General features: G+C 53.6%; 1 protein-coding gene across 1 annotated transcript in view; it reads right to left on the bottom strand.

The window, feature by feature from the left end:
- Positions 1–5,616: 5,616 nt before the first annotated feature.
- Positions 5,617–14,207, bottom strand: part of ARHGAP35 (Rho GTPase activating protein 35) — a 151,552-nt gene continuing 142,961 nt past the window's right edge. The window contains exons 6-7 of the mRNA XM_066373841.1: positions 10,524–10,629; positions 5,617–9,842 (exon numbers count right to left, since the gene is read on the bottom strand). Of these exons, the coding sequence (XP_066229938.1) occupies positions 9,485–9,842; positions 10,524–10,629 (464 nt within the window). The 3' untranslated portion in view covers positions 5,617–9,484. The remainder of the gene's footprint in view (positions 9,843–10,523; positions 10,630–14,207) is intronic.

Raw genomic sequence — 14,207 nt, 5'->3', positions numbered from 1 at the left:
TGCCAAAGACACCAGGACTCAAGGGGACAGAGTGAGATGTTTTTACAGCTCTGTCCATGGCATAGCATCACATCGTTGAGCTGGTCCTCTGCCCCAGTGACACTGGGCAGGGACATGGGCCCAGGAGGACACTATAGCACTAGTTTTGGTAGCAAGCAGCAGACAAGCCAGTGCACTGCCCTGGGGGGTGAGCAGTGCATGTTGGTCACTCTGTTGTCACCTTGACCCCTGCCCAGGGAAATACCTATGAAGATGGCTAAGGGTCAGGGATAGTGGGTTCAGCACACCCAGGAGGGATGTGTGGATGCTCAGGGCAGTTGGCTGACTGTCTCTCCCAGCCCAAGGGCTGTTCTTCCAGAGAGAAAGGGACTCTCTCCACGCCCCTGCAGAGTCCCCTGGAGAAGGGTGAGGGCTGAGGACCGGCTGGGAAGTGGGGGAGGTACCCCTCCTGGGCCTGCCTTCCACCTCAGTGTGTAGACTTTCCCACTGGGGGGTCCCACTTCACTCCAGTCCAGAGCTGCCCTTCAAGGTAGTAAGAATAATACCAATATAGCAATAATAATAATAATAGTATCATGGAGAAGAGTTGTGGGGGGTTGAGTAGTGGCCCCCCAAAAGCTATGTCCATGTCCAACCCTGGAACTTGGAAATGTGACCTTTGGAAAAAGGGTCTTTGCAGATGTATTAAATTAAGGGTCTTGAGATGATATTGTCCTGGATTAGTGGGGTGGATCCTAACTCCAGCGACGTGGTCTTACAAGAGGCAGAAAAGAGGACACACAGAGGAGAAATATACCAGAACACAGAGAAGGCATGTGAAGACAGAGGCAGACAGTGGAGCGATGCAGCCAAACGCCCAGAAACGCCTGGAGCCGCCAGAAACTGGAAGGGGGGGGACGTTCTCCTCTAGAGCCTTCAAAGGAAGCTCCCCTGCCCTGCTGACCCCTTGATTTTGGGTGTCTGGCCTTCAGACCTGGAAGAGAACATGTTTGTGGTGTTGTAAGCCAGCAGTGCGTGGTCATTTGTTACAACAGCCACAGGGAGAGCCTTGGGCTTTGCGGTCAGATGGCTGGAGGTTCAAGTCCTGGCTCTCACTTACTAGTTTGTGATGTTGAATAAATCACATGGCCCTTTTGTGCCTTGGTTTCCTCATCTGGAAAATGAGGCTAATGATAATACCAAATCCCATTGTTTATGTGAAAAACTGAATTAATACATAAAAATGATTAAATCGTGGCCTGATACCTTGTAAGTGCTCCCAAACTGTTAGCATTTATTAATAGTATTTGCCTACATTTATGTCAACTGCTCTTCACTCCCCATGTGGAAACAGAACTCCTGTTGGCCTGGATCTCTTGAACCCCTACTTTCTTCTTCCTCCTCAGCTCCTGACCCAGTCTTGCCCCTCTCAAACCATGCCAGTGCCCCCCAGTGCCCTAAGGACAAACTTTGAGTTTATTACCTTGCCTTATAAATCCTGTGTGGCCTGGCACCTGACTTCTGTGGCTGAATGACTGAATAAATGGATGGATGGATGGATGGATGGATGGATGGATGGATGGATGGATGGATGGATGGATGGATGGATGGGTGGATAGATGGGTGAATGGATGGGTGGGTGGATAGATGGATAGATGGGTGGATGGATGGATGGATGGGTGGATGAAATGACAGGAAGAACATCTCATCCCCTTGCTTCTCAGCCTGCCCCTGGGACTCTTCCAAACTCACTCCTTAGAACCTGCCTCCTTCCTAGTCCCTACTGCTTATTCTAATCTTGCTTTCCTGTTTCCCTCCCTTAAAATCCCACCAACCCGGCTTCCAGCACTTCCCGGGCTCCCCGGGGCTGGGCAGGGCAGCGCTCTGCTGACCTCTGGTGGCCGTGTGAAGTAACACCACATTCTCGGCTTTCAGGCAGTCGGCCTGGAGCTCCTAAGCACCTGTTGCTGGCTCTGGCTTGGGGAACACAGCTCCAGTCCCCGTGGGTTTTACAGGAAGTGGGGAAGACAGATGGTAAGCAGATACACTATTGTGTAAACCCTGGAGTCATCCCACCTTTCTCTCACAGCCTCGTGCAATCTTGAGCAAATTCTGTCTCTTTGACCTTGATGATATCCAAAGTCCTCCCTCCTCCCTCCACGTGGATTGCACGGTCGCAGCTCTGGTCCCATCCTTCATCACTTCCCTCCCGATTGCAGGCTTAGCCTTACCGATTTCTCTTTTTGCCTCAGGCTTCAATACGGCTCAGCTGATTCTGTTGCTGATTCTGTTTTTATTTAAAATTTTGCTTAAAAAAATTTTTTTTTCTTGAGAAGCGGGGAGGCAGAGAGACTCCCCATGCGCCTGACCAGGATCCACCCAGCATGCCCACCAGGGGGCGATGCTCTGTTGCAACCAGAGCCATTTTAGCGCCTGAGGCAGAGGCCATAGAGCCATCCCCAGCGCCCGGGCCAACTTTGCTCCAATGGAGCCTTGGCTGTGGGAGGGGAAGAGAGAGACAGAGAGAAAGGATAGGGGGAAAGGTGGAGAAGCAGATTGGTGCTTCTTCAGTGTGCCTTGGCTGGGAATCGAACCCAGGACTTCCACACATCAGGCTGACACTCTACCACAGAACCAACCAGCCAGGACAAATTTTGATATCTTTTAACCTTTTAAAAAACATTGCATTTAGTCTGTTCAGGTGGTGGCGCAGTGGATGGAGCTTTGACCTGAGACACTGAGAACCCAGGTTTGAAACCCCGAGGTCGCTGGCTTGAGTGTAGTCTCATCCGACTTGAGTGCAGGGTCTCTGGCTTGAGCAAGGGGTCAATGGCTTAGCTGGAGCTGCCCAGTCAAGGCACATATGAGAAAGCAATCAATAAACAACTGAGGTGCCACAACAATGAGTTGATGCTTCTCATCTCTCTCCTTTCCTGTCTCCCTCTTTCTCACAAAACAAAAAAACATTGCATTGGAATATTTTCTCTGCTTCAATGTCCCCTCCTGAGAGGTATCCTGGCCCAGACGAATGCTCAGGAAATATGTTAAGTGGGCTAATACAGTCTGAATGAATAACAAACTGAGAAAATGCTCTTGAAGAGAACATATTTTTCTTTAAAAGCAAAGGAGTCCATCTTGGTCTGGGGTCAGGCAAGGCTTCCCCAAAGAAGAGTCCATGGAGCTGAAATCTATGGGCTAAGGAGTGAGTCAGCAAGGAGAGTGGACAGGGATGGCAAGTGCATGTGCCTAGGTGCGTGGGCCCCAGGGAGCCAGAGGTGGGAAGGCAGGGTGCCAGGTAAACGCTTCCTGGGAGCTCAGTGAGGGGTCCTCGCAGGGCCTGCTGAGGAGTTTGGGCTTTCCTCTAGGGACTCGGGGGAACTTGGAAGGTGGTAAGGGAGGGGTGTAAGGGCCAGATCTGTTTGGAAAAGTTCCCTCTGGCTGCCATAAGGAGATAATAGGGAAGGGGTGAGACTAGATACTGGGAGGCCAGGGAGAAGGACCAGGTGGCTGGGACGGATGTTCAGGTGAGATTGAACCAGAATGGTGGCAGGGAACAAGGGGGAAGGTGGTGGAGGTCTCCAGGGCCTCTGGCTTGTGGGGATCGACAAGTCTGGAGAAAGGGGTCAGGAGTTAGGCGGCATGTGTCACACTGGAGGCACCAGGTAGCATGTCACCAGCAGGTGGATATAAGGGTGGTGCTTGGAGTGGAGGTCTGGGCTGCAGTCATTTGTGAGAGGTCAGCTTTTATAGATGGACACTCAAGTCAAGGTTAAATTTGAGACCACTGTGATCTACAAACTGAGGACCTACCAGGCTCAAGACATTTTATTGGGCATTCTGGGAGATCATATAGGGAGGGAGCCATAGGCCCTGATCCCCCCTCCCTCATTCTCAGTTTGGGTGGCTGAGAGGTACAAGTACACAAATCCACATGATGTGACCATCAAGAACTAGAGAAAAAGACAGGCTTATGTTAGCATACATAATGTATGTATAAACTACTGTATACTGTAGCAATTTTTTTTTTAGAACAAACTGAATCGATGGGACAAAGGGTCAGGAAGAATTCCTAGAGGACGACAAGCTTTGCAGGACAGGCAAGGGGCAGATGGGAAGAGCTGAGGCTGGGGGGAGTGTGGATAGAAGGAATTCCAGGCAGGAACAGCACACGAGATCTGGGTGGGGGAAGCAACCAAGTACATGGAGAAAAAGAACGATTTGACAGACTGCATCCAGAGTGAGGGGTCCCAGGATAGACGTGCCCAGTGCCCAGTGTTGGAGTAACTGACCAGCAGCCGCTGCCTGAAGACGTGGAGGGCCCAAGCTCTGTGGGCGAGTGTCACAATCAACAAGCTGCGTCTACTACAGGCCCAGATGGGAGAGATGGGCCTGGAAGTGCAGTTCGCGCTCCTGCCATCAGTAATGCAAAGCCAGGTCTTCCTTCTGGAATAACTTTGGGGTATGAAGATGGACTGGAAGGGACAAGAGTGAGGGCAGGAGGGCCAGTTCAGTTGTGGGGGTGCCCACTGAAGTCCAGGTGAGCTGGAATTAGGGCCTGTGCTGGGAAAGAGGCAGTGGGAACAGGGTGGTGGCTACAGGTGGCCCTAAGGAGCCTGGAAGGGGAGAGGTAGGATGGGGACAGAGAGGATTGAGTCCGGCTTACTGGGGCTTCTCTGGGATGCAGCCAACCTCCACCCTTGGAAGCGTGCTCATGGATGAGGTTGAGACAGAGTCCAACTCTTTCCTGTCTCCTCAGCCTGCTGGGTCCCTGTGGCCACAGGGGCCTTTGGGGAGGGCTCTGGATAATCACCTGATGTAAACTGTAAGAATAACAGGTATGTTTGGGGAAGTAGGCCACTCTGCTAGAGAGGAGAGGCAGCAGGTGCCAGGGGAGGGGAGCAGGCCACACAAGCAGGGGTCCTGGGAATGTGCTTCCCCTAGGCCACTCTGCTGGAGAATGCCTTCTCTCCCATGGGCAGGGAACTGGATCCTCCTGCATGATGGTCCTTGAACACAGCTGCTGAGGCCGAGCCAGTATCCCAAGGGGGCCTGCGGGGCAGGCGCCCGGCCTGCTGGCATGTGCTCAAGGTCCTGACCGGAGGGCCACCTTCATTTCTCTCAGGGTTGGTTTTTTACAAGACTGATTTATTAACTATGATACATATCACATAAGGCCTTTTTAGATTTTTACACCATTCCCATTGAGACAAGTACAATACTTTGTAGCAAATACATGATTTTAAAAAACAAAACCAAACAAAAACACCTCAGTCAGAGGTGCCTCAGCCTAGTTGACGGCTGACCATGCACTAGTCAGGTTGGAACCTCAAATACCCACGTGTTCAAAAAAAAAAAGGTCTGGAAATTAAGCGAACATTCCTAACACCAACTAGAGGATGTCTTGGTTAAAGCCCCTAAAATACAAAGAAATAGCCGTTATACTTTCTTTACATACAGGTCTCCACTTTGCTGCAAAACAGAATTTTGGGCACATGGCCAGACTACTAACACATTTCAATACCATTAATGTTTTTGTTTTTCTCAGAAAACTCAAAATATTTGTTAATTCAACATATATAAAGATCATTTAACATGTGAAAATACAAGTACCAGAAAAATAAGCTGGCAGCAGCACTATTCCAAATTTTCAAACGTTTTATTCCCATACAATTCAGAGACATTTTTTAAAAATGTACACAGGGAACATGGTACTTTTTTATGCAAACAAATAACTTATGCCCTCTTGACTACATTGACATCACTGTCACTGCCGTTGGAGGGGCCCACGGGGTGCTGGGACAAGAGCAGGGGGGCGGTCACCTCTGACCTCGAGGAGTCACAGCGGGCAGCCGGCTGGAAGGTGGCTCCCAAAGGACAGAAGATTCCTTCCCCGTCTATGACAGTGCACAGGCTCAGCCCAGGGCCCTGGGAGATGAGGGAGCCCTCCCCCTCACACCAGCCCCTCCCTGGTGCCATCCCCAGCAGTCCCACATGTAACTTAGGTTTCTGGTATGCATGACTCAGTCTGTCCTTTCACCTAAGAGAAAAGAAGTGGCTTGAACCTGCCCAGCAATAGGAGGGCAAGATGTGTGGAGGGCCACGACTGTCCCCAGAAAGCTGAGCCCCAGGACACAAGTCAAGCCTGTTCTTGTGCCCCATGGCACACCATGCCCACTGTACATGAGGACTGCGGCACTGATGTTTCCTTGGTCACTGTCCACTGCTTTCTCTAGGAGACCCCTGCCCCAAAGCAGTGTGTTCTTATGGGAGAGGGTAGGTGGGGTGTGGATAGAGATGACTTTAGATTACAAAAGCAGCAGCTCGCTTTCAAGTTTCAGGGCTGAGGCTGTAACAACTGTGGCCTGGGAGGTCTCCCTCCAGCCCCCCAGAGCTGAGGACAGGCACAGGGGCAGGGAAAGGTGCGTTCTCCTGGGCCCCCGGCCAGTGCGCAGCTCCCGTCACCAGCTATGCACCCCAGCAGACACACATTCTGCTAGAAGAATCTCTCCTAGAAGCAGGCTTCCTGTCTCAAGCAGGAAGGACCAGGGTGGCAGCAGGGTGCAGAGCACAAACAGCACTGAGCACCAGCCCAGCCTCCCTCATCAAGTGATAGGAAGGCTGACTTGACAGAATGCTGGCATCTGATGTGCAATATAGCCAAGAACCTGCAAGCCACACTCCTAACCTGGACCACCACCCTCCCTCCGGCAGCATCACTGCCAGACCCAGAACTAGCTTTCCACTCACAACCGACGGCTTTTCATCCCGAATGGTGTCTACACTCCTGTGAACTTAGGAACAGTGGCTTGGGAGAGCTGTTGGGTGACACAGTAAGTCCCATGCCTTAGCTGACCCCCTTCAGTTCTGTGCTGTGGGTTGCAATCCATTCAAAGCCATGTCCCAACACCCACCCTGGCCGTCCCCTGTGGATCCCATCTGAGTGCACATTTGGTTTGAATGTAGACCTCTGACTGGAAGCTGAAGCCCAGGGCCCAGTGCTGCTACCAGTGGCAGTGCCGACTGTGAGCCACCAAGAAGTGCCCTCTAGCCCATCAGCCTGAAGAAGAAAAGGGAAGCTAAAGGGTTACCAGAGCAAATGGGAACAAGGGAAAACGCTGGCGCTTCCTATTCATTGTGGCTCTAGTGGGGGCACAAGTCACCAGTCCTCACCACCTGCACACCTTCAAAACCCTGACTAGAGGCAATGTGAAGAGGCCCTGCAGCTGCTCCAGCTGACTGCCAGGGGGTGCTGCAGGGCCAGAGGCGACCTCTGCAGGAGCAAGGGCACAGAGCACAGCTGCTCCCCCTCGCCGTCGTGCAGCCTCAGGGAGGGGCGGCAGGAGCATTTGGACTTGAGTTCTTGCTGCAGAGCCGAGGTTGCAGGTGGCAGAGTGTGGATGGGTGCGTGTGCCAGCACAAGGGAGGTGGCAGTGTCGACTGGGCAATGGGAGGGAACCAAGTTACTTTCATTGGTTCACACAAGGGACAGAGGCCGCCCTCATGAATTCCCTTTAACCGCACCCAGTACCTTGAAGGGCTGACTGCGAGTAGGTGAGTATGACCTAGAAAAAGGGAGAAATGAACTCCACGGAGCACTTTCTGCACTTGCCTGGGGGTCTGCGACCTGGGTCAGAACTGAACACAAACTTCACCTTCCAGCCGGCCCAACCTAAAGCATCTGCACAGCATCCTCCACCAGAAGCGGGAACATGTCATCTGACATTTATGTAAAATATTCATGTACCATGGGTTTGCTTTTTGATTTGTGTTCTTAAAGAGGGGTAAAACTTGCAGGGATAATTTAGTTTCCCCAAGCACCTTATTTTGCCGTACAAGAACTAAGAACAGTAAGTATCCAGCGTATCCAGAGAAAGAAGTCAGTGAGCAAAGGGCCTGCCCCGCCCTCCAAGCCAACAGGAAGTGTTCGAGCAGGGTGGCCTGGGAACTTGTTCCCAGGCACCTAACTTTGTCAGGCCAGCCAGCTGAGGTGACCCAGGGCATTCTCAAATATACCACAGGTGCTGCTTAAAGTGCAAAGAGACCCGGAGGACTGGGTGGCATGCGGGGCCCTCTTGCCCACACCCCAGGTACCTTAGTGTTGGGCCTCTCCTCTGCAGAGGCGTGGCCCAGCCACGGGAGTGGAGGGCACCCTATCTGTAGCAGCCTCAGCAGGGATGCTGTGTGCATGGGGCAGGGGTGGGGGAGAGGGTTCTCCCAGGGGCCAGGGTGGTGGTAGTGACGGTGTGACAGGCAGGCACAGTGCTCTCCTTGGGACTGATGGCTTTTGTGCCTGTGGCTCCTCAGGCCTGTGGCCTCAGGAGTATGAAGGATGTCCCTGTGTGGGCAGTAGGTCACCACATCCTACCCACTTCCCATCAATAGCACTGCTAGCGGCCTTCTCTGGCCCAGGATGAAAATAATTCCACTTCAACACTGAACACACTAAACCAAACCCAACAGGTGGACATCCCCCCACTCACACATCCACACACAAAATAGTGTTTCCATAGTAATGTAGTGTGTTCAAAGGAAGACCGAGTTCCAGGCTGGTCTCCCCAGGTGAGCCCACCAAGGGCTCAAACCACCTTCTTGGGGAAAGGGGGATCTGGTGGCAGAATGTAAGCGGGACCCCAACAGGCCCTCAGGCAACCAGCCCTGCGCCTCCTTGTCTTGCTGTCACAAGAGAAGGACCACCTTCCACCCGTTTGCTTCTCTGAGGTGGGAGGAGAGCTGAATCTTGAGGTTTGCAGTTTTCTTCTGGTAGTTTCTTCCTTTTTAAAAATTATTGGATGGGTTTTCCCATTTTCTTCCAGTGTTCCTCTGCTGCAAGGGGATGAGCCCCAAAGCCTGGGAAGGGGAGGGTGTAGAGGGCTGGAGGGAAAAGTTGCACTCTCTCTTGGTCCAGGCACAAAGCGACCTCCCTCTGTCCTGACTGGCCGGGCAATGCCCTCAGCGCTGTACCCTGGGGTAGCAGAGCCCTGGGCTGCTGTTCCCAAGGAGGTGGTTACCAGGCTGGACCCCCAACTGGGGGCAGGGGTGCTGATATGGAAGGTGGGAAGGGACAGACAGGAAGTGCTCTCCCCAGGGGCTGCCTGCATCTCAGAACCTCCTCCTTCCGCTGGTAAAGGTCAGGGCTCTGTCTAAGCAGTGGGCAGTGGCCCGAGGCCAGTGTGCGTGGGCAGGCGGTCTGGGAGCAGTGAGCTTGTGCAGGCCACTGCGGCTTCTGCCTGACCGGTTCAGTCCTCAAAGGGATCCATGTCCAAGGGCAGGGCCCCCTGGCCACTGCCTGTAGCCAGCCCCAGGTCTGAGTGCTGGGCTCAGGGCACCTCATGGCCCAGTCTGTGGTGTACTGTTGGTTGATGCTACCGTTGAGGTTTTTGAGAAGGTGGCAGGGGAGATGGAACGCCCTCCTCACCTCTGCCCCAGTGGACTTGGTTGTGTTCAAGGCCAAATGCCACCTATCGAAGAGAGAAGACAGCCTCCTTCTGCCCCAGGCCTTGGCGACTCAGAGCGTGTGCTCAGCTTGAAGCTGGGAGGGGAGCAGGGGCTGCACTGGGGACTGGGGGGTGGGTGGAGGAGACTGCGGGGGTGACGGCTGACTGGAGATGGGTGTGGAGGTGAGGAAGGGCACAGTGGAAGCCACAGCAGAGGGGGAGCTGGGTGTGGCGCCAGTGGGCTCGCTGATGGGCCGATTGTAGAAGAAGAAAGGGCACTGCTGGATGAAGAGCTCGATGATTGTCTGATAGGTCCGCGTGGCTGTGAGTGCGTCCATGGTGCTGAAGTCAGGCCTCATCAACGTGGGCCAGAAGCAGATGGAGAGGTTCTCACTGGTCATGAGATTCACCTTGTTGTTGTGGCTGACTCTGTAGGTGACACCAAACCCATGGTCAGCGTTCCATAGGACAGTGGGCCCAGCCAAAGCTCTATGTCCTGCCCGCCCACCTAGAGCCTGAGAACAAAAGAGGCCCAGGCACAGCTCTCTGCACCCCGTCCTCTGCTCCAGTGTCCCCACATGGCAAGCCCAGCAGTGGCTCTAAGGCCCTGGCTCATGACAGGCCCAACATAAGCCCTGAGGGTGAGGGACTGCTTCAGGGACTCGCACTCACACCACCAGAGTGGGTGGGAGTGTGTCCCAAGCCAGAGCTCCATAAAATACCACTTTGACAAGATGAAAAATAGATTTGCCTGGAAAACAGACATGTTCCTAGTGAATAAATGCGGGACCCATGCCGTTAGTGGTCTCCTGACTGCAGCTCCTGCGCTCACCTGACTGAGGTGTGCTCTTTCTCACGGCACACTATTCTGGCACTGCATTTTGTCACACAAGAAAACAAAAATACTGGAGAGCGCAGGCCTGGGGTCATAGGGTTTCAGACAGAACCAGGGTGGCACCCGAGCCGGTTGTGCCCCGTAGAGGAGGCAGACCAGCGTCCCCTGAAGGCCGGTGGCCTGTCCCCAGGTCCCTCAGTCTCATGTGCTGCTCACCGGCCCTGATGGGAGAGCTCTGGGGGAGGGAAGACTGAACAGCAAGCCCCGCGACATACTTGTTCAGGTGTGAGATGACGTATTTGAAGACCTCGTGGTTTTCCTTTGGAAATTTCTTGAGTACCTCCTTGAGGGCATGCAACTTCTGCTCCCGGTCATTGATTTCTGAGGGAAGAGAAAACCAGAGACTTCCATGGACACAGCTGGGGGTGTTCCGGGGCTCAAAGCAGACACTGGTCCTGAGAAATTCTTGCAACCAATGAGCTGGCGGTGCTTTCAGGTGTGCTGTGTTAGAGCTTCTCTGGGGCAGCCCAGGGCTTTTAGACAAGGCCAACCCCATTCCTCCCCCAGAGCCTGTGCCCAGGGCAGCACACCTGGCAGTGGCACAGGCCCAGGGACAGGCCCACCTCTGGGTCCCAAGCCCCAGCTGCAGGGAGCACTGTGTGCCTGGAGCTTCCTGGCCCCCACCACCTGAAACTGAATGACCCAAAGACACTCCACCATAAAGAACACCATTCTTTGCTCATTCGGTTGCCCCTGGAGACAGGCATCTCAATGCAGAAAGTCTGCTAGCTTCCTGACCAGACGAGTAAATGCTGCCACTCATCCATGCCAAGAGACTGTCTAGGGAGGGAGTCTGTCACAAAACCAGGGCTCTGTCTTTTTCCTAGAGTTACAGGGACCCTCCACACTGGAGATGCTGCTGATGCAAACAGTAGGGGATTCTCATGCGGTCCATCAAAGGGTCTGTGCACCCCTTCCCTCCACTTTGCCCATTGTGGAACTCTGGTATACTAGGAGACTGTAAACAAGCTCACCCAAACGGAGCGCTCAATCCACGCCAGGCCTGCGCCAGCCAGCCCTCAAAGCCTGTGAAGCACGGGATGCTCTCACTCCATTTCAAGGATGAGGAATCAGGCCCAGAGAGGCTGGAGAACCTGACTGGGGACCCTCTGGTGCAGTGGACACGCTGTCCCTGGGGTGAGTCTGGGTCAGCTTGGCGGGGTGAGCTGGCTGGGGCCCGTGAGGCAAAAAGGGTCCAGAGCGCACCTGGAATCGGGTGGCCAGGACGGCTTCCTCTGAGTATGGGAAGACACCCTGATAGATGCTTCCTGGAACTGGAGGCTATCTCTATGACTCCAGAGCTTAGAAATCCCACAGCAGGGCCAGCCTATGAAGAAGGGCAGCTATCCTAAAAACTGAGGTTTGTGAGGGTAGATAGATGGGTGGTCCATTAAGAAATACGATGGTTGGCCCTGGCCGGTTGGCTCAGTGGTAGAGCGTTGGCCTGGCGTGCGGAAGTCCCGGGTTCGATTCCCGGGCAGGGCACACAGGAGAAGCGCCCATCTGCTTCTCCACCCCTCCCCCTCTCCTTCCTCTCTGTCTCTCTCTTCCCCTCCTGCAGCCGAGGCTCCATTGGAGCAAAAGATGGCCCAGGGGCTGGGGACGGCTCCTTGGCCTCTGCCCCAGGCGCTAGAATGGCTCTGGTCGCGACAGAGCGACACCCCAAGATGGGCAGAGCATCACCCCCTGGTGGGCATGCCGGGTGGATCCCGGTCGGGCGCATGCGGGAGTCTGTCTGACTGCCTCTCCGTTTCCAGCTTCAGAAAAATACAAAAAAAAACCCCAAAAAAACAAAAAAAAACCCCACGAAGGTTTGCCCTGGCCAGTGGTGCAGTGGACACGCTGTCCTGGAGAACTGAGGTTGCTGGTCTGAGCTCGGGGTTGCCAGTTCGAGGCCGGGTCAGGGCATGTCTGAGAAGAAATCAATGAACGCATAACTAAGTGAAACAACAAGTTGAAGCTTCTCTCTCTCTCAAAAAGAAAAAAGGAAAGAAAAGAAAAAAGAGAAATAAATATCATGATTCCTAGTTGGTTTAGGGACACAGGCTTCTTTGCGATGGAGAAAAGCACTGGACTCCCCACGAATAAGCTGTGTATAAGTCTGCCTGAATCTGGAGGTTTGTAGACTCCCCAAACCAATATATTCTATTTTTCTTTAATTGATTTTTAGAGAGACAGAGGAAAAAAAGTGAGAAGTATCAGTTTGTAGTTGCTTCATTTTAGTTGTTCACTGATCACTTCTTGTACGTGCCTTGGCCGGGGGCGGGGCTCAAGCCAAACCAGCGACCACACGCTCAGCTGGTGACCTTGGGGTTTCGAACCTGGGACTTCAGTGTTCCAGATTGACGCTCTCCCCTCTGCGCCACCACTGGTCAGGCAAACCATGGATTCTTTAGGAAGCCTGTGGCCTCCATGTGAAGAACTGATGCAGTTGGTGCCGGGCCCAGAGGGTTGCAGTCTGGGTAAGGACTTGAGAAGCCTGGCTAGAACTAGACTTGGAAGGACAGATGGAACAGAAACAGCCAGAGGAGAGGTACAGAGAGGGCTTGGCAGGGAGTCCAGAGCCCAAACTGGACCCACATGGTCTTGGGTATGAATCCTGTCTCTGACACAAGCAGCTGTGTGACCTTGGGGAAGTGACATGTCTGAGTGTCAGTCTTCTCGTCTGTAAAAGGGGCTGATGGCAGGATCCCCTCTCTCGGTGAAGGCACTCCATAAAGTAAGGAGCTCAGTGGCCACCTGGAAGCTAGTCTGATTTTCAGGAGCCCAGTGATAGGTGGCTATGAAGCCACAGGCAGAGCCTGGAGAGCTTCAGCTGGCAGGCCAATGAGCAGGAAGCAGGGCAAAGGTTTTGACCTGAGAGTGGCTTGAGAAAAACATGTGTTTTGGTAACATCTGTCTGTTAGAAAATGACCAAAAGCCACAGGAACTAATCATGTGGGGCTGTTATCAACTTCATTCCTCTGAACCCAAGGTTTATTTCAAGGGGTCCACCTTGGGGGCATACTTTCTCACTGGCTTTGAGTTTAAAAACCCCTTTCCTGTTAAGTTTTTTTTTTTTTTAATTTTTTTCGTTTTCTGAAGCTGGAAACAGGGAGAGACAGTCAGACAGACTCCCGCATGCGCCCAACCAGGATCCACCCGGCATGCCCACCAGGGGCGACGCTCTGCCCACCAGGGGGCGATGCTCTGCCTCTCCGGGGCCTCGCTCTGCCGCGACCAGAGCCACTCTAGCGCCTGGGGCAGAGGCCAAGGAGCCATCCCCAGCGCCCGGGCTATCTTTGCTCCAATGGGAGGGGAAGAGAGAGACAGAGAGGAAGGGGGGGGGGGTGGAGAAGCAAATGGGCGCTTCTCCTATGTGCCCTGGCTGGGAATCGAACCCGGGTCCCCCGCACGCCAGGCCGATGCTCTACCGCTGAGCCAACCGGCCAGGGCCTCCTGTTAAGTTTTAAGAAAAAGTTTACTTAAAAAAAGCAAGCTGCTCTAGGAGGAAGAACATGAGAAGCACGCGCACGGCTCAGTCTCATTTAACAAAATCACCACACCCCCTCCTGAGTGCGCAGCACAGGCCCCCTGGGTGCCAGTGACACAAACACAACAGCTGTGTTCGCTTTCATCAGGCACTTAAACGGCACCTTCACCCAAGAGCCAGCCTCACCTGCCCTCTTGGCTGGAGGTGGAAAATGGGGCTGGCAAGGCCCTGTCTGCCCAGGATGCCCTCTCCTTCCTATCTGCTGAGCAACAAGGGGGGCTGCTTCCTCCTCCTCTTCCTGGCTGCTCTGACAGTGATTCACGAACCATCCCCAGCAATGCCAGTCTCCTTCCTAACACAGTGAGGTGCCCAACAAGGACCTCGATGGCCTCCTCCCCATCTCTCCCACTAGCTGTATGGTGCAGGT

This window comes from Saccopteryx leptura, chromosome 3 (assembly GCF_036850995.1).
Source record: "Saccopteryx leptura isolate mSacLep1 chromosome 3, mSacLep1_pri_phased_curated, whole genome shotgun sequence".
Classification (NCBI taxonomy): Eukaryota; Metazoa; Chordata; class Mammalia; order Chiroptera; family Emballonuridae; genus Saccopteryx; species Saccopteryx leptura.
Note: the sequence above shows the minus strand (reverse complement) of the source record. Positions and strands in the feature narration are given on the sequence as shown.